This window comes from Perca fluviatilis, chromosome 16 (genome assembly GCF_010015445.1).
Source record: "Perca fluviatilis chromosome 16, GENO_Pfluv_1.0, whole genome shotgun sequence".
NCBI classification, from domain to species: Eukaryota; Metazoa; Chordata; class Actinopteri; order Perciformes; family Percidae; genus Perca; species Perca fluviatilis.
This window is the reverse complement of record NC_053127.1, coordinates 23755733-23775858: the sequence shown is the minus strand read 5'-3', so window position 1 is coordinate 23775858 and position 20126 is coordinate 23755733. Positions and strand designations below refer to the sequence as shown.

The following is a 20126-nucleotide window of genomic DNA, read 5'->3' as shown; positions in this document are numbered from 1 at the left end:
GGAGCATTTGCACTTGAATTAAACACACCTTTTAGACACTATTTGAGGAATCTAGCATAACCTCCTCTGTTGGTTTTCCTCCTTGAATCTCAGCCAAAATCTTCAGTAAAAATTCCTAGTATTTCTACAGCACGTTATCATAACAAGACTGAGATCATCAAAGTGATACATACTGTACAGAACTGACATGGTGGAATGTGTATTGCATAATGTACATTGTGGTAAAGAAACAGAAGGGTACATTCTGAACTTTTATGTATCAGTAAAATGCATGCCATTAAAGTAGGAAAAGGTAAAAAAGGAAATAAATAATTTAAAAAAAATCTTTTTTTACTTTCAAATCTGAGACTGTCCTATAATTGTTACTTCTCAGCAGAATTAAAAATATAAACATTAAATGTTGCACAGTTTGTGTGCTTTGTCTATTATGTTTTTAAATGTATTCAGTTATGATTCTCATTTTCAAGTGTGTGTTCTGACAGTTTAACAGCGTTGTTTTTCTGTGGCCATTTTGATTTGGCTGTTTAAGCTATAATTTATTTCCATATTAGTTTGGAAAACTACTTAATCATCTTGAGATATTTAGACTGGCCTGGAAATTATATAATTAAAAACAAGTATTGTCTGTGCCTATTAAATCTGTCCCCAGCCTCTATCAACCCCACCCCACTGTATAAGTCAAATGTGTAGTTGTATAGCTTACACATAATGTAGAAATGTAACCAATACAATCTTGTAAATCTGGCAATCAGGGTTATTATGCAGCCAAAACACTTTCAAGGCATCCACATTACTCAAAACCAGAGGCAAGTTGAGTTTTGATGCATCATCTGATAACCATCTGCCCCCTACCTTCCTCACTACAACAACATTGCACATTCGTATGAAGGCACTTTACTTGTTCTTGCAAGCAAAAGTAGAGTTTATGATAAGCATGCAGAAACTGTAGAATATTTGTTAAGTAAGTCTTCTTCAACGACTGTTTTGAGTTATAATTATACAAATATATCAATAAATTATGATTATTTAGTAGGTAGATTTCTGAGTGTTTTCTAATTTCCGAGTATGTTTGAATGCATCTTTTTCACACGCAGGTTCAACCGGAAGTTCTACCGGAACTCGTTGTATCGGGTCTTCTTTTTAGTCGTGTGGTAGCAGCTAGCTAAGTAAGTGTTTTTGCTCTAAAATTAACATTCTAAAATGCCCATTATTTGAATTTTGGTTTAATTTAAATACAAATAACTTTCTATTAAAGTTGTCTAGGCCGGCGAGAGGAAATAGCATTGTTTTCTTCCTAAACAGCGTTTTAAGACCAGGTTAGCATTCTAGCAACTTATTAGCTGCAAGTTAACGTTAGTGGCTAACTGGCTAGCTTAGGTTCTCTCCTTTATCATTAACTTGCAAACAGCTAAAATGCTTATTGTCAATAAAGAGGGTGTATGTCTCACAAAGACAATAACATAGGTGTTAAGTTTTTTTTAACCTGAACAAAACGCTTACTGACATATTTAATATGGTGCTTAGCTTGTTATTGGATGTGCTTCTTTCATTTAGCTAGCTAGCTAATGTTTGACGAATGGACACGTTAACGTTAGTTGTAATTCATGCCTCAGTTGGGAAATTGGTCATTTCAGTAGCATAACTTATTATCTCAGTGTCTCTCAACTGTAATAATAGAATCATAAAAGTCGATGCTCTACACAACGAGCTACATTACCACACAAACATATCATCTGTAATTTATAAGGGATTTTACACTTCCCCTGTACACAATTTGTGGATGGGTGATTTGTAGGTAGTTGACAGTTTCCGTACGTATGGTAATATGTTGTTAGATTGAAATGAGGGGGTCTGCTGCCTCATTATTGACAAGTCTACATTATATTTGTGTCAAGAGCTGCCTGTTTTTGTTTTTCCCACTCTGTAATTACTCTCAGTTCTTGGTGTGCACTGTACTGAACAACTTGACTTGGATTTCAGTTCATGTTTGTCCTCCTTTCATGTGTTCCTACAGCAGACCTATCAAAGATGACTACAGCTGCAAGACCGACATTTGAGCCGGCGAGAGGAGGGAGAGGTAAAGGAGAAGGTGGAGGTGATTTGAGTGCCCTGTCCAAGCAGTATTCCAGTCGAGATCTTCCGGGTCACACCAAGATCAAGTACAGGTCAGTATATCAAATGTGAATACATATGGGTTGTAATCAGTGTGTTGCTGAGGGCACTGCTGGCTGGTTAGACAGGCAGGGATTTACATCTGGTACGATACTGAATCATTCCAACTACACCTGCTCACTCTGAAGGTAGATATATGCTGCAAGCTAAAAAAATATTTTCTTCACCAAATGTTCTCCCGCCATCAGGCAACCTACCCAGGATGCCCCAGAGGAGGTGCGTGCCCGTGACTTCCGCAGGGAGCTGGAAGAGAGGGAGCGTGTAGCTGCACGTGATAAGACCAGAGAAAGGGGACCAAGAGGTTGGTCTTTCTGCAGATATTAAACTTTTAGTGGACCAAGTCCCTTATGTTATCTAAAGTGTATACCAATGAGTAAAAATATTCAAATTACTGCATTGACCCTAATTTTCCAGAGCATACCACATCATCATCATCGTCATCATCATCTTCAAAGAGGCCCAGACTGGATCAGATCCCAGCGGCCAACCTTGATGCTGACGACCCTCTCACTGATGTAAGTGCTTGCTTGTTAGCGGACACGTGGTGGTGATTAGCACTCATTAAGCTCCCTCACCAATGATGCTTGGTTGTTTTATAGGATGATGAGGACGAGGACTCTGAGGAGGACAGTGATGACGACGACACTGCAGCTCTTCTGGCAGAACTCGAGAAGATCAAGAAGGAGAGGGCTGAAGAGCAAGAACGCAAAGTAAAGTATCATTTCAGACTGATGTGTTTGAACGGGGCTGACAGCACAATTGGCAAATTAAGACACGGTTACATTTGAGAGCAGGCAAATGTTACTTAATTTTGTTTGTTTTTTCCATCTTAGGAGCGGGAGCAAAAGGCAGAGGAGGAGAGGATTCGCATGGAGAATATCTTGAGTGGCAATCCATTGATCAATTTGGCAGGGCAGCAGCAACAGCAACAACAGCAGCAGCAGATGACCCAGAGTCAGAGTACCTTCAGAGTCAAGAGAAGGTATCTCACAAACGCACAAATTTATGCACAGCATGAGTGTTGTATTTGAGTGTTGTATTTGAAGCAAAATGCTTTCTTCACTTTTGACTATCAACAATCAATTTGTTAATATCTTTCTAGGTGGGATGATGATGTTGTGTTCAAGAATTGCGCCAAAGGAGTGGACGAAGCACGGAAGGAGAAACGCTTTATCAATGACACACTGCGCTCTGAGTTTCATAAGAAATTCATGGAGAAATATGTAAAGTAGAGGAATTTGTGTCTGTTAATTGTATTGTTTTTATTTTTTTTTTATTTCATTTCTTTGGTCCTTGCCCTCCTGTTTTCCCTCTGTCCCAAGACTGATAGATGGCATTCAAATACCTTCTGTATACAAATGCATTAGTATTTGTACAGTCAACACATAACATGTTGTATATAAATGATTTGGTGATTTACAGATGTTAAATGTGATTCAACATCTAAGTCTCTCTGTAGTTTTTTTTTTTAAATATTAATTTCAATAAACAAAGACTTATAGACTGGTGCAGGAATTTATTCAAGGAAAAGTGATGTCATTATGGAGAATGATTTCTTCACAGCTTTGTTTTTCAAGTATTCTACCTTATTCTTAAATGTATCTTGTTTGTGGTTTTGAATATATCTATTGCAGTTCTCATTGAGCATGATCATAGACTTAACAGACTGGGTGTTATACATTTATGTTAATACTAACATAAACCTTGGGAAATTAATGCACTTGAACAAGGGACAGGATATTCTACCACAAAATTAGAATCCCATAATTTTTTATTTCTTTAATGTCATCTGAGGTGTAAGTTTTCATGTCAGGTTGTCTGCCCTAATATTTTGAAGCAAACCTCATACTCAAGCTATGAACACATTGTCTTGTGGAATTTTGTGGGGAAGAGCGACTTCTCTTTTATACTCCTATTTACCCATACACGGTACTTATTGTCTAATAGCCATTGTGCTTATGTAATTACCAACATAACCTGATGCGATAGTACAATACATACCTATGTTCCAACATGAATATAATTTAGGCTATAACAATTCACTTAAATTATACTTTTTATTATTAAAAATGTTGGGATAGACATTTCAAATGTTTAAAATGCTCATATTCAACCTTTAAAGGAGAAATGTTTAGGAGTTAGCGCAAAAATAAGCAACATTAAACTAGATTGCAGTGAGTGCGGTCTTTTTTTAACTATTCTAGCAGAAAGTAGATAAATATAACTGAAACAATGAGGTTACATAGATGTGGCATTTATGGGGCAGGGTACGTGGAGAATGTGCAAAGATATGTACGTATGATGTTTTCCTCAAAATTGTTCGAAAATATGTCCACATTTTAAATGCATAGGTAATCCTTTTGAAATATTGCCCACCGAATGTCTGTAACAGCTGTTACCAAGAGCTGTGAACGCAGAATGCGACTAGTCAACATTCAGCCGGCAGGGGGCGCGCTTCTCCAACAATCGCTCCCTTGTGACAGACCAACGCAGGGATTGGGAGGCTGCTGGGAAAACATGGCAGCTTCCTTTTGTTTGTGCGGATTTACTGTACTCCGAAAGAGGATTTAAAGACATTCTTCAGTGGATAGACGGATCTCCATCGCATACTCGGTGTTCACACTGCCAGTTATCCAAACACTTGAAGCAGGAGAACATGGAGAAGAGCGGGAGCATCGACAGTTTGGGCTCGAAGCGCTCCTCTTCCCGACATCCAAGTGTTGATTCATTGTCCAGGTAGCTAAACCCACCACAACACTTTGCTTTTTTTTAACCTAGCTAAAAGTTTGGAAACTGACAGACGGCTTTATATTCATGTGTTGAAAGTTAACTTCTCTAACGTTAATCCTAATGCCCTTTTTGTTAACGTTAGCTACCCTTCAGAAGTGACCTGTAAACCACAAAAAAAATGTAATGTGGTTAACATGCTGCCATGAAACGTCCACTGATATTGACTGTAAATTAGCTAGGGAACCATTTAATGACTGTTGTCATTATGGGCTAGGTTATTTGTATTATTATCCCTTTTTAATCAAATGCTCGAATAATCATTTCAGTGTGAGAATTTAAACAAATGGCCATCAGGAGTTATCATCAGAGTCCAGAGTAATGTCATATGTTTGAATGTCTGACCAACAGCTAAAAACCCTACAGTAGCTAACGTTACATTATCGACTGACTAAGGTGTCCATTATGTTTCCGATCAAGCAATTACTCATCTGGAAAAAAAATGACTATCGAAATTTCCTAGAGCCCAAGGTGACGCCATTAAGTCACTTGTTACTGATACTTACTCAGTCTGACTAACGGCTAAACATCCCCAAAATTGCTACTCAACCAGTAAAAACAGAATACTATTTATTCATTATTGTTTGTTATTTGGCTAATTATTTATTCAAATAACGATTTCGGCACAAGTGAAATGGTTACATCCATAGATATAAAACATATATTGTTTCATATCTATAAAACATTTTTTTATATATATATCTATGGTAACACCCTACTGGACTTTCTTTTAATCGTCTGTCATGTTATCTCTGACCAGTTCTTCCACCTCTCGATCTGACCGATCTGCCCAGGCCAAGCCACCCTCTGGGATGTCCTCCGACTCTGTGGCTACCTCTGCAGAGCTCTCTCCAGAGTTCAGGGTTAGTAGCATGCATATAGTTCACTCACAGTCTGCTGCTTCATTAATAACTAATAATAATGAGCGAAGCATGACTCTCCTCTTTTCTGCACCCTTCAGGTTAAGCCCAAAACTGCTGCCAAGGTATGCCATCTCGTGAATAGCATACTGTCCAGCACATCTCTTTAAATAATAATAATAATTATGATTACCTTAGCAAATGTCATGGGTTTGGGTCAAAAGACTGCTCCACAATCATGGCTAATTAATATAATATTCACAGCAGGTGCTTAGAGATTCAGACAAAGAAGAGCCACAGTTACTTCCAAATGAAACCGTGCAAGACATGGGTAGGTCCTCTCTTTGCTTACATGCATTAAAGGCAAATTAGCTTTTTTTTCCACATTTAAAGTTTGTAATACATTTGTTGTTCTTTGCTTAATCAAGATTCTTTTTCTTGTTTTATTTTATAGCCCAAGATGTCACCTACTTCTGTCCTTTCATTGGCGCACTGAGGGGAACGGTGACAGTTACCAACTACAGACTTTTCTTCAAATGCATGGACAGGGTATGCGTCTTGAATTTTCCAGAAGCACTATTCATTTTTTTTAAAGAATCATTCTGTTTTTGTTAATGTGCTGTTGGCTTCTAGGAGCCAGCATTTGTGTTGGACCTGCCCCTTGGGGTGGTGAGTCGTGTGGAAAAGATTGGAAGTGCATCAAGCCGTGGTGATGTGTCCTACGGGCTAGTTTGCAAGGTGAGCAAAATGTGGAAATAGTCTGGAATAGCCACTCTTGCAGTCCGATGTTTACAGGCTACACATGCAAGAACCTCCAGACAGCACAGTAAATGGAAGTTATACAGTGCACAGCCTAAGACAAAGAGGATGAACCTCTTCTCATCTCTGCTGTATAAATTATACTATCAGAATTCATAGTCATTAAGAAAGAGCTCTACATTATGTCCACAATAGCATACTGTTACCACATGTAGTTGCTTTACTGCTATGAAATCATATTTACATACAGCTGTTGACCCCTGAGTATGACCGTGACCTGCTGCTCTGCCTCTCCGCAGGATATACGTAATCTACGATTTGCACACAAACAAATGGACGACACACTCAGGAAGTCCATTTTCGAAGTGCTGGTGAAATTTGCGTTTCCTGTTTCCAACGGGCTGGTGAGTGATTCTCAGCCACACTGTCTATGTCACTGTAGCTCTGCACCGGCTACCGATGGATGAACTTCTCTCCCACTCTCCACAGCCAATCTTTGCCTTTGAATATGGGCAAGTCTTTCCTGAAAACGGATGGAAGGTGTATGACGCTGTCTCGGAATACAAAAGACAGGTATTTAAAGGACACGGTCCGACTGCTTAGCTTAATGTTACGGAAATCGTATGACATTTGTTGCTGCTTGTGTGTTTTTAAAGGGTATACCCAATGAAAGCTGGAGGATATCAAAAGTTAACGATCACTACGAGGTTTGTGACACCTACCCATCGACTCTGGCGGTGCCTGTCAACATACCAGACGAGGAGCTTAAGAGAGTAGCTGCCTTCCGAGCAAAGGGAAGGGTACCCGTGAGTGACTGGTCTTCAGCATGAATCTAACTGTCCTGTGCGGCTGGCTTGCTGGATGTGGTCATATTCTGTTATACTCTGTGTGTAGGTGTTGTCGTGGATCCATCCGGAGAGCCAGGCAACAGTGACGCGCTGCAGTCAGCCCATGGTTGGAGTAAACGGGAAGCGCAGTAAAGAGGATGAGAAATACCTCCAGGCGATCATGGATGCCAATGCTCAGTCCCATAAACTCTTCATCTTTGATGCCAGGCCCAGTGTCAACGCTGCTGCCAACAAGGTTTATTAGATGATTCTTTTCCGGAAAAAACTATAACTATCAAATGAAAACCTTTTCATATAGGAAGGAAGCTCAGGCTATCCTTGCTAAACGGATGAACCATCTTACCACCCGCCCTGTCTCCACCTGTGTTTCTGTCTTCAGATGAAAGGTGGTGGTTTTGAAAGTGAGGATGCGTATCAGAATGCGGAGCTGGTGTTCTTAGACATTCACAACATCCACGTGATGAGAGAGTCCCTCCGCAAGCTGAAGGATGTGGTCTACCCCAACATTGAGGACTCCCACTGGCTCTCCAATCTGGAGTCCACTCATTGGCTCGAACACATCAAGGTACTAACGCATCACTGTGGTTGCGAACTGGAAGAGGAATTAGGTAGAAAGACAAAAAAGGAAGATGAGCCAATTCTCAGGCTCTTGACCAAGGTGTGTGTCTGTGTGTCTGTCTGTGTGTCTGTGTGTGTCTGTGTGTGTGTGTGTGTGTGTGTGTGTGTGTGTGTGTGTGTGTGTGTGTGTGTGTGTGTGTGTGTGTGTTAGCTGATCATGGCAGGAGCGCTGCGGATTGCAGACAAGGTGGAGTCTGGGAAAACCTCCGTGGTGGTGCACTGTAGTGACGGTTGGGATCGCACAGCCCAGCTCACCTCCTTGGCCATGCTCATGCTAGACGGTTACTACCGCACCATTCGCGGCTTCGAGGTGCTGCTTGAGAAAGAGTGGCTGAGCTTTGGTCACCGCTTCCAGCTGGTAAACACGTTTTCATACACTTTTGACATTTCAGGGAAACCGCATGAGGTGTGACGGCCTTTCCAGTTGCATCTCTGATTGTCCTTTTTCTATTCTTTAAGCGTGTCGGTCATGGCGATAAGAACCACACAGACGCAGACCGCTCGCCTGTTTTTATTCAGTTCATCGACTGTGTCTGGCAGTTGACTCGGCAGGTAAGCAATAAGGGGCGCCGATATGTGGAAAATTTCTTCAGAACATGGTTTTTAAGGACACTAATGAGGCTGTTTTTATTTAAGTTTCCTGCAGCCTTTGAGTTTAATGAATACTTCCTGGTAACCATCCTGGACCACCTGTACAGCTGCCTGTTTGGGACATTCTTGTGCAACAGCGAACAGCAGAGGTTAAAGGAAGTAAGAGCATTTTTTTTTTTCTCTCAGCATTTCATGGAGCTGTTACACAATGAGATGTTTTTAAGTAAAATATTGGGGAGAAGTTTGTTACTAGGATGGAGGTCATGACAACCACACCTTTTTTTATTTTACAGGAGGTTCCCAAGAGGACAGTGTCGCTGTGGGCTTATATAAACAGCCAGCTAGAGGAGTTTACCAATCCTTTGTATGTGAACTACTCCAACCATGTGCTGTTCCCTGTAGTCAGCTTGCGTCACCTGGAGCTTTGGGTTGGCTACTACATCCGCTGGAACCCTCGCATGAGACCTCAGGTATGTCGAAAAACCTGTCTCTAGTTTAAGGCCTGCCTTTATTGTTTTCAAAAGAAATTGCACTCCATATGTGTTCCATTTTAGTAGTTGAACTAGTAGTTTATTACAGTATACAGAGGTATTTAGAAACCCTGAAGGTATGATTTTCAATACCATCAAAAATACATATGCTCCTCTTTCCATTAAACTGACACAGATATGCTGTATTGAGGCGATGTGTTGTAGTGCACAGCAGGTGCCAACAGAGGTCAGTCTCTACCAGTGGAATAGGCAGCTGAGTTGAAAAAGGTGACAGAAAGTGGATGGGATAAAGGACTAGTCACAGGACTAGTAAAACAAATAAAAATAAAATGAAAACTGCCTCTGCTCCTGTTTTGGAGTATTTTGGGTTTAGCCCCGATGATGAAGGTGAGCCAGCCAACATGTACAAAGCTGTGTGCAGGATTTTATTCAACGGCCTGTCTGCCACTAATACCCACACATCATCTCTGTTTAAGCCCACCGTGTGGGTTAATTGTCATTGTGTCCTCCAGCAAGAGTATAAGGAAGAAGGTGCTTATTTCCTATGTATTCATTAGAAGAACAAGAATGAATGTTTATCCCAAGAGGGGAAATTCACAATTTTCACTCTGTTAGTACAGTTGCACACACATTAAACACATGCTCAGGACCTATACATGCTATCGCACTAATGGAGAGATGTCAGAGTGAGGAGCACCCAGAGCAGTGGGGGGTTCGGTGCGTTGCTCAAGAACACCTTGGCAGTGCCTAGGAGGTGAACTGGCATCTCTCCAGCTACCAGTCTACACTCTGTATGGGGACTTGAACCAGCGACCCTCCGGTTCCTAACCCAACTCCCCCCGTACGGACTGAGCTACTGCCACCCCCATATACATACGCCCCATATTCTACAGTATGCGCCATAAGTATTTAAATTCAGCAAGATCTGTCTGAGAAGCATATTTGATACACAGCATTGTAGGCTAGACAATGCCATACGTGCTACGATGACTTCTATCAACAGCAGCTCAGCTTTTACGGTTTTTGTTTGTTTGTTTTTTAACACAAATACCATCAAACACATCTACCGTGGTGAAATTTCAGGAAGGTACGAAAAAATAGATTGCGCCCAAGTCTGACACGTTGGCTTTTATTTTGCCAGGAACCTGTTCATCAGCGCTACAAGGAGCTGTTGGCGAAGCGCGCTGAGCTGCAGAAGAGAGTGGACGAGTTACAGCGAGAGGTGACCAATCGCTCAGCCTCCTCTTCCTCTGAACGTGCGGGCTCCCCCACACGCTCCATCACTCCAGTGCAAACCTTTGTTTGACACTCCTTTGACCCTCACGGCGGTCGCAGAAGCTGAATCCTACCTGTGAGAAGGTGCCATACAGTAGTAATCAGTAGGCCACACCTGGCGCCACGAAAGGACCTGTGTGCCAAACTGGCTCTTTGGGTGACACATACCATGTAAATACACTACCAAAAGTCTGATCTATTTGCACCTCTCACAGGTGATGTAGAGTCTGCATGCAACAGAAGAGGGTCTGACTCAGACGGCTTTACTACAGCCATATTGTACTCTTCATCCATGGTTGAGAGGACACGTAACCAGAATAGTGAGTACTGTTTAGCATATCGACCTACCTACAATCAGTGTTAATAATTTTGAAGTACACTAAAATATGACTCGGGTAAAATATGAATGCCTTATACACTTTAGAACACTCGCGTCATTCCTCTACACTGCAAATGTTTAGATATTGATTTGAAAGCAATTGTGAAGATACATTACTGAAGAGCTCTAGTAATAACACCAACTAAATGGCTCGGGAGTTGTTAAATATTCAAAAACGTAGCTAAAGGGCTGTAATGTTAGCTTCTTCTAATGTAAAAGAGTGCATTAAAAAACATTTGCAGGTTATCTTTACAAGTTAGTGCTTTTAGATTTTTGTGACCAAATATCCATGTTTTTTTTTATGAATACATAATGTGTCATGTATGGTATTCCTCTCATTGAGTGATTTAGGTTTTGTAAGTTTCATTTTTCTAACTAGTTATTTATTATCCTTTTAGTCCATACTTGTATTTATGGCTCATGAACACATCTGTGTCATGTCATAAATTGATTAGAGTTGTTTCCATGCAATATTAATAAGCGACACCGAATATGCAACAGTTAATTAGTTGAAGTTAATAGTCTATTACTTAACTAAAATGTTAATCTATGAACATTTCATACAGATGCTTTTTAAGCTAGAATCAGCCAATATTTTTTTTTAGGGAGCAGAATATGTTATAACTAATAATTCGCTTTAGTTTTTTTTTCGTTATTCTTCAGTTTAATGAATATCTGTGCCTTGCTCTGAATGACTGGTTGTGAGAATAACAAGATAAAAGTGTGCACTGTTTTTTAATTGCCAAGGTGAAAGGGTGAATACAGTGTTAGTTAGCCTTTCCACTGCGTGTGTGTGTGTATATATATATATATATATATATATATATATATATATATATATATATATATATATATATATATATATATATATATATATATATATATATATATATATATATATATATATATATATATATATATATAAAAAAAACCACAATGACATTAGCAATACTTTGGGGTCCAAGCTGGAGCCCTTTTGTCTTTGTTCTGATTGAATCTCTCAATTGATCTGCATCTTTGCTCCAATGGTCTTCTGCTCTGCTCTGCTAATTCTTTTGCAACTTTTCCTCAATTTTCTACCCTGATCATTGCTGCTTGTGGCTATATGTATCTTTAATTATTATCCATATTTTTATGACTGTGGGCTTTTCATAAGAAAAAGTGCTTTTTTTTTATTAAGAATGAAGTCTGAAATTTACAGTGCAACTGTGCTGGAGGGAAAACTAGACTGCAATGGCTCTGAAAACATTAACATGGTCATATTCAAGCCTCTCATACCTAAGTATTAAATAACTAGCCATAGGTTTGGCTTTAAGACATTCTTTAACCATCAGCAAGCTTATTACATCACTTAAATTAATTAATGTTGCCACTTAAATTGCTCTCCCTTTAAGAATGTACAGCTATTAAAGTATGATGTTTTTTTCAACACAATTTAAGTGAGGCTGCCATGCTAAATGCACTTCATTGCTTCAAAACTGAAATTGAAATTGATACAGCAGGCCACAGCAAATGTCAAAATATATTAAAATGCTAATATTATGTAGTCAACCTTTTGGGCTCTTTTTTTGTGTGGAAAAAAAAGGATAATGGAGGAAACCCTGTTTGCAATACAGTATGTTGTAAAAGTTTTCATAGTGATCCAGCAAGGTTATTCCTATTTCTATTCCTGGTTGTATTTTGTTAATTAACAAGCAACTGATTCCAAGGGGTCACACAAAGACATGAGAGAGAAAACAGAATTGAGGGAGAAAAGCAGCATGCTAAAGTGGACACAGTAAACATAAGGTTTAGTTGTTGAACTGAGTCATGGGGTGGACAAAAAACCTGATAGGTCCATCTTTCCAAGTTGGGTTTACCCACCCCTCATGTATAAGCAATGTAATATGTAATACAGCTTCTGATATCACACCACATGTTAACACTGTCTTTTAAGTATTCTTTTTTTTCAAATAACAGAATGATGCACAGAATTAGGCACCAAACACGGTTATCCAGGAACCACCTCACTGTATGGAGGAATCACTGAACACATGGAAAACAACAGAGCTAGATATGAATTACTCAACCCTTCCATAACCTCATTCTGACTGTCGATTGAAATGTCACACAATGTTCAGACCATAGCCTGTAATTAATATCAACAGTCTATGGTTCAGACCTGAGATCTAATCAGTTGGAAGAAGTATTGAGTTACAAATACCGTGTTAGTATGATACTGAATATCATATACAGAACATGATCTTGTTGGGCCAAACTAATATAAATGCTCTGCCATACACTGACTACATTCTATATAACATTATACATAATATAATTCTACTAATATCCCTAAACAAATGATGAATCAACAGAGATGTTGCAAATGCATCTTGACTTGTGATTATCTTGTGACTTTCTGGAGCTCCTGACAATCTAGGGCCCCGGGACCTAGTGACACTTCTGCAGCATGGTTGACTAAACTGAGAGGCCATTTCTGAACATTTGTAGAAAATTGAGAGTTTGCAGACTTCAAAAGAATTAGGGATAGAACTTCATTTGAAATGATCACTCCGTAATTACACATACAAATGCATTCACAAGGCATAGGTGGAACAATAACATTGGTGTCCAGTGCCGTTGTAGTCGTGACTTCAGCGTGATTAAACTATTTAAAAACTACACAAGTTAATGACATGATTATACAAGATGTGAAGCTTTGTTGAGTAAATCAAGGCATGTGATTGGCTCTGCGCATTTCAAACTGTGAATGCCGCGGACGGATGTTGTGTCGCGATAGGTTTCCTTTCTTCTTCTGGAGCCGTCGACCACTTCCGGTTACATGACGACGACGGCGTTGATACAAAAAGAGCGAAGGAAAACAGGAAAATACCTTTCTTGGCGAGAAGAGCGGAAACTTAATATAAATAGCCAGATCTATGTTAACGGGTTGCTTTTATGAAGGCATAACTAACTATTTATCTCAAGTTATTATGGTTGGATAACGTATGAGCAGTGAAAGATCACAGATATTTGGAGTTTATTGTTCTTCGCCTGCTCCCTCCAGCTAGCGTTAAGCTATTACTGTGTTGCCCTACGCTAACGTTACCTAGCCGAGCTAGCTAACGTCAGCTAACACTGGAACCTATTTGTGTGTGTTCTTAGTTCTGAATTAGCAAACAGCTAGAAAGGAAATAGTGCCGTCAATCCGTTCAGTTTGCAGCTGGACTCTGCTAACCTCTCCTTGCTCGGTGACATTAGTTGGGCGAGAATGGCAACATCGGCTCTGTACGCCTGTACGAAGTGTAACCAGCGGTACCCCTTCGAGGAGTTATCGCAGGGCCAGCAGCTGTGCAAGGTAAATGAATGTGTGTGTGATCGCAGGCAGGCTCGGATTATGTAACATGTATCCGTCCAACCTGGAAACGCTAATGCAGTGACTGTAATCTTGTTTAGATCATTCTGAACGACGATCCTGTTTTTTAAAAGAGTAACGTTATTAACGCATTCACCACATCTTTACCTGCTGAACAGGAATTGATAACACATTTGAGGCTCTACAAGAGCAACACGTTGACAAGTATGTACACCGATGACAATTCTTGCAAGTATTTTTTTTATGTAAAGAACTATACTTTATGGTCATCGATGTACATACTTGCCAACTTGTTGCTCTTGTAGAGCCCCAGATGTTGAATTTCAGCGTACAGCTGTGGAACAGACATTTTTTTTCTGTAAGAGAAAGGTGTTGTTGCCAGCTGTTCCTACCTTTCTTTAACGTTACTTAACTGTCTGCGCTGAATCATATTTTTTCATAGCAGGGAGGTTAGACAAAATGGACATTGCTATCAATCTGTAAACATCATGAGAGTAGTTTGACTATTCAGAAAACTTTGATTAGCACAGGATAGTTGAAGCAAAAGGTCTATAGATGAACACTATAATGTAATTACAGTTAGATTTCTCTATGTTGTCATTATTAAATATTTATATTCACAGTGTGTAGTTAGGGTATGAAGTGTGTACATATTTTAATCTTTAAATTCGTTATCTATATTAATCCTTAAATTGGCTTTCTTTGCCTTTTGTTTACAATGCTTGATTATAAGAGATGTGCACTAAAAAAATCCTATTTACCTGTCCTATAGCTGTGCAAATGGCAAAAAAAATCTTGAATCTCGAATGCCACCTAAAGTTATCCAACAATGGCTCTGGTCAAGTGTGCTTATTTTTTCCACACTGCCCAGCCCTACTGCAATAATGTGTTAGGTTGACTGAACATAATCAATTAAAATACATGGTAGTCTTCACTGCTTGTATACACACACACACACATATATAGTCAGATGTAGGTATTTCCACAGATGTAGCCAAGAGCAATAATCATCAAGGTGTGTTGCCATGCAAAACAAGTTATGATGCAGTCTTGTTTGTGATGTCTGTCATAATAGCACAATTAAGCTCATGAGAACATTTCTTTGTTTTGTTGCCATAGGAGTGTCGCATCGCACATCCAATAGTGAAGTGCACGTACTGCAGATCTGAGTTTCAGCAGGAAAGGTGAGATATGTGCTCCTAGTGATACATTTCAGCGTTTATTTATATTATTTGTATTAATAGTTAATGTGATGTGTTTTGGATGTAAACCCATGTTTATTCTTTACAGTAAAACCAATACAATCTGCAAGAAGTGTGCTCAGAATGTCAAACAGTTTGGAACAGTGAGTAACACGTTTCTCCGGTTGTTTCCTGAAACCCCTTGAAATCCAATTGTATTTATCGAGTTGCACTAGTCTACATTCGTTTATAGTCCATCATGTGTAGAAACACTTTTAACACATTCTTTTGTCCGTCTTTACAGCCCAAACCCTGCCAGTACTGTAACATCATTGCAGCTTTTATTGGGACAAAATGCCAGCGTTGTACTAACTCAGAGAAGAAATATGGACCTCCACAGACATGTGAGCAGTGCAAACAGCAATGTGCTTTTGATCGTAAGGAGGAAGGCAGGAGAAAGGTAAAAGTCTTACACACATACAGTCCAATTTGACAGTGAGTGTGTAACACCAAGTCTTATCAACTACTGTCTCCTACTTCTCTTACAGGTGGATGGGAAACTGCTCTGCTGGCTCTGTACCCTGTCCTACCGCCGTGTCCTGCAGAAGACCAAGGAGCAGAGGAAGGGCTTCGGCTCCTCCAACTCCTCCTCTCTGAACGAGAAAGACCACCACTCCAGACCTCACCATCATCACCACCAACACAGACACAGCAGCTCTAATCACAAGTATGTCCTCTGTTGTGTCACAGAATAGAGAAACGATTTGTGTCTGTTTTATGCTATTATATGTAGGGCTTTGACGGTATGAATGTTTTTTTCTCACCGTGGTGAAGAACAATGTATCACCTCCGTATGGCGGTTAAGTTTCGCCGAGGGTAACACCTAACACACTGCCAGAGCGGAGGCTCCACAGCACAGCAGGCTAGCAGCTGAGCAAAGAGAGGGCGACTCGGCAGTCCGCTAACTTGCTGCTCTCTCTGCCAATACTAGCAGCTCTGTTTTAACAATGTTAGTCAACATGGTGTTTTGTCGGGATTGAGCTATGAGCAGAGGGAAACTCCACTGGCCGCTAGGCTAATTTATGTCATGTAAGTGCAGTGTTAAAACACTGCAGCGCTATGCCGTCCATCTTGGCTGAGAACTAAGCTGAAGTAAGGAGCAACTTAAGTTTTGTTTCTCCAGAATCCCTTGAACATAGGATAGAAGACCGTCAATGACGATATCGGCGATGACGGTTATGATGTCATCACCGCAGTAGCATCACGTCACTGCGGCGATGCGGTTATCGCCCCAGCCCTAATTGTATGCTTCTTTACATGAAGCAATGAAAAGCAGAAAATTGGATCTAGTCAACTGACCGCTAACTTATCTTTCTCAGACTAAGTGGGAGCTTGAGTCCTGAGCAGGAGCAGGGACTGTGGAAGCAGAGGTAAAACCTTCCTTCTCATTTGACCTGCATAATGTATGTATATCAGAAAACAATGTATTGATTGCGTTTTTAGGCCCAACGTTGTACATTGCCATTTTGATTTTCTTTGCAGCCATAAATCGTCTTCAATCCAGAAGGAGACTCCAAAGAAGAAACCAAAACTGGAGATGAAGCCATCCAATGGGGACAGGTATCATAAGTGATTCATATAAAAATGGTCATTCCTTTTGGAAATAATCCTGCCCACGTTTTTCTTTTAATGTTAACTACCCGTCTACACGTAAGTACTGGCCTCAAGCTCTTTCCTTTCTCCCATCAGTAGTTCCATCACCCAGTCGATGGATTCTGGAGGAACAGACAACTTCATTCTTATCAGCCAGCTGAAAGAGGAAGTGATGTCACTGAAGAGACTTCTGCAGCAAAGGGATCAAACCATTCTCGAGAAGGACCGAAAGGTAGGTTATCAGCCTCGCCTGACAAAGTCGCATCACTGTTTGCTGCTTGTTCGACACATTGATTGTTCATTTCTCCTCTAGCTCACAGAGCTCAAAGCAGACTTTCAGTACCAGGAATCCAACATGAGAGTTAAGATGAACCAAATGGAGAAAGCACACAAAGAGTCTATGGAGCAACAGCAGGTAGGAAACTACATTATGCACACGTGACATGTCACAAAAATGCCCACCAAAGTAAACATGATAGTTTTCAACACCACTCTTGGTCTCCATTTTTCTATTTCCACCATCGTAAAACATCCACCAGCTAACTAGTGGTGTTACAAAAATTGTCAGCAGCTCAAAAATGTTCACACTGTATCAGCTTGTAATGGCACTTTGGTGTGTTGACTAATATATACTTTATATTACTTTATTTTGTTTTATACATATTTCTTTGCATCTAAAGAGGTAATGTGGGTTTGAAGAGGTTTACTGAGTCCAAAGGTTCTGATGTGCAGGTTTCAAGTAGGTGTGGTAATATAATCATTACTAAAGCATGTCTTTTATTTTAGTCCTGCCCATCCCTGATATTCAGTCACATCAGTTCAAATACCATCTTTTTTTTTTATAGACATAACCTCAAGCAAAACCAGTCCCATCTAAATGACCGTTCCTGCGATTGTTGTTTCAAGTACACATTTCAGTTGTTTGAATATGCAAACATCACTATTGGAATTTAAAAGTAACTTGCATGCACCTGATAGGACAATGCATGGGAGTACACACCCAATTTTGCTGACTTATCTGTAATCCCTAATATTGTTAGAAACAATTAACATCACAGTTGTTCAACACACACTGTCCTGCCCACCGGTTCCATCTGAATATTGCATACAGTAGCATTTTAGTTTATATGGATACATAACATTACCCAGGGGGCATGTTGGAAAAACACTGCATGGTGATCTTTATCTGTTGTTATCTGTGATTTATTCAGAAATGCCCACATGATTTCACGTAGGGGTGTACAATGTATCAGATTGTATAGTATATGACTCCAGGGATGATTCACTTGTTGCATAAGTGTGCGGTCTGTTATGGATACGAGGCGTCAGTTGGGCCATTTCCTGTCAAACTCTGGTGTTATTTTTTATCATGGTTGCTGTTTTGTAAGTGTGACTCTGACTGACATGTTCCCTATGTTTGATGCACCAAAGGTGTTTTTTTTCTACCAGTTGAAGGGAGTGCATGTTGGGCAAACCCCCCAGTTTGTAGCGTCGGATGAATGATGAGTACTTAAATGCTTTGAAACCGCAATGTCCTAAAGCCAGCTAGTGTGTTTGCTGCCATTCAAATCACAGTCAAGATTTCACGTAAATTGCGTTATAAATGTGCATTGCGATTTTACAAATGCCTCAACTAAGGTGTTAGAAAGTTCAGAACTATGCATCCAGTTTTTAACACCGTTTTATCATTTTGTTTTCACAGGGCAAGAACAGGGAGTTGATGAAACAAGTGGCTGCCCTCTCTAAAGGAAAAAAGTTTGACCGGACAGGAAGTTCACTGCTGTTGCCCTAACAATAGGCCGGCCAACGGGTAACAACACAGTGGCTTCATTGTTGTAACACTGTGAAAGTCTCCCTCCTGTGTTTCCTCATTGCCATCAACATCAATTACTTCTCAATTGGTAACGTTAGAGACCATGTTGTACATGGAAATCAATTGTTGAATCAAAGACACCTTTCTCTAAATGTCAGCATATTTTAGATATTTTATGGTGACTTTTCCACTGGTTCATAGGATGTGACTTTAAAAGGAGTGGAGGATGGAGCCCTCATTTTTAACACTGCCGGGCCAAAACAAAAAGCATGGTGTGCATATGTGGATTGCATTCTGTCAACTTAATGTATCCACCTAATTTTTATGGATGTCATGCAATTTATTTATTCAACTGTATTTCTTAGCTTTTTTATTTCCTCACAACATACTAAGAGAATATCCCACATTTTGGGGTTTTCTTCAATAGCAATTAGTTATATTTTTCTAAATTTATGTGATTGTGGAAGACAAGTTCTCCTTAATGGAGATCCTGCGCAACTTTACAATGTATGCAAATGTGGGAAGGGTGACCACTGAGCTACTGCTCAACAGTAGACCACCCACTCAGTAACAATTCATACAACAACCAATGAACACTTTAAAAGGCTGTCTGACAGAGAGACACCTCTTGGCTGCCCTCTTTCTCACTGTGTGACAGCTGTAGTGCTTTGCTGTTTCTCTTTAGTGGAACGATTGTAATACTGCATGATTTTACTGCCAGACACCGGTTGGCATTGTGGTCGGACTTCTTCTTTTCCCTCCCTTTTTAATTAGTTTTTTAAGAATCACTTGTAAATGTATTACTGGGGTCAGCCAATTGTATTTAAACTATTGCTTGTATCTGTTTTAGTGAGTACAGTATGTGTATGGTAAGGCCAGTTGAAATTAACATGTCTGTAGAAGATGCTTTTTAAAGGAACACACCTATCACCTTGCATTATTGGGCTGGTTTCATACTGTGGCGTCCAGGATCACTTTTGTACTTTTTTTCCAAACCAAGTGTTTTAAAACTATTAAAACTGGCTAAACTGTTACTGTATGTTTGTTTTTATTGACCATATAAGTTTAAGTTTTAGATATTTGGGACCTCCTATTGTTATAATAGTATGAAATATCTGTAATGTAGATGTCTGATCAACTTTCACTTTTCAACCACGTTATCTCAGCTATGATGTCCCCAAGACCTGATTGAACTGATGACATCATCTGTGAGATAAAATAACAGTTTTAAGTATTATCCTATTTTGCCACTAAAGGATTAGTACCTCTTACTGTACTTAACATTATTGGTATTTTACATTACATCCTGCCATGTGAATACGAAGATGTTTGCTTGAAGAGTGC

General features: G+C 39.8%; 3 protein-coding genes across 5 annotated transcripts; all 3 read left to right on the top strand.

Annotated features, from left to right (window-relative positions):
* The first annotated feature begins 1076 nt into the window (after nucleotides 1-1076).
* cwc15 (CWC15 spliceosome associated protein homolog) lies at nucleotides 1077-3619 on the top strand. Of its 2 annotated transcripts, none has more exons than XM_039777382.1 (7): nucleotides 1077-1166; nucleotides 2015-2165; nucleotides 2361-2473; nucleotides 2587-2687; nucleotides 2772-2882; nucleotides 3006-3154; nucleotides 3275-3619. In XM_039777382.1, exons 2-7 carry the CDS (start codon nucleotides 2029-2031, stop codon nucleotides 3402-3404), a joined length of 741 nt encoding a protein of 246 aa, XP_039633316.1. In that variant the 5' UTR covers nucleotides 1077-1166; nucleotides 2015-2028; the 3' UTR covers nucleotides 3405-3619. The 2 variants fall into 2 exon arrangements, with proteins under 2 accessions (XP_039633316.1, XP_039633317.1); XM_039777383.1 differs by lacking the exon at nucleotides 1077-1166 and adding an exon at nucleotides 1194-1316.
* Nucleotides 3620-4630: 1011 nt separating this feature from the next.
* mtmr2 (myotubularin related protein 2) lies at nucleotides 4631-11618 on the top strand. 2 transcript variants are annotated; one of them, XM_039777533.1, is made up of 16 exons: nucleotides 4631-4908; nucleotides 5720-5822; nucleotides 5921-5944; nucleotides 6087-6150; nucleotides 6274-6368; nucleotides 6453-6557; nucleotides 6878-6982; nucleotides 7068-7151; nucleotides 7235-7384; nucleotides 7473-7661; nucleotides 7806-7991; nucleotides 8196-8402; nucleotides 8504-8596; nucleotides 8681-8794; nucleotides 8929-9105; nucleotides 10268-11618. In XM_039777533.1, exons 1-16 carry the CDS (start codon nucleotides 4829-4831, stop codon nucleotides 10430-10432), a joined length of 1941 nt encoding a protein of 646 aa, XP_039633467.1. In that variant the 5' UTR covers nucleotides 4631-4828; the 3' UTR covers nucleotides 10433-11618. The 2 variants fall into 2 exon arrangements, with proteins under 2 accessions (XP_039633467.1, XP_039633466.1); XM_039777532.1 differs by having other exon boundaries at nucleotides 4632-4908; nucleotides 6084-6150.
* Nucleotides 11619-13578: 1960 nt separating this feature from the next.
* Nucleotides 13579-19816, top strand: fam76b (family with sequence similarity 76 member B). The gene is made up of 10 exons (XM_039777531.1): nucleotides 13579-14117; nucleotides 15255-15319; nucleotides 15426-15480; nucleotides 15621-15776; nucleotides 15865-16043; nucleotides 16696-16746; nucleotides 16859-16936; nucleotides 17066-17201; nucleotides 17283-17384; nucleotides 18672-19816. The coding sequence occupies exons 1-10, from the start codon at nucleotides 14031-14033 to the stop codon at nucleotides 18759-18761; spliced, it is 999 nt and encodes a 332-aa protein (XP_039633465.1). The 5' UTR covers nucleotides 13579-14030; the 3' UTR covers nucleotides 18762-19816.
* Nucleotides 19817-20126: the final 310 nt, after the last annotated feature.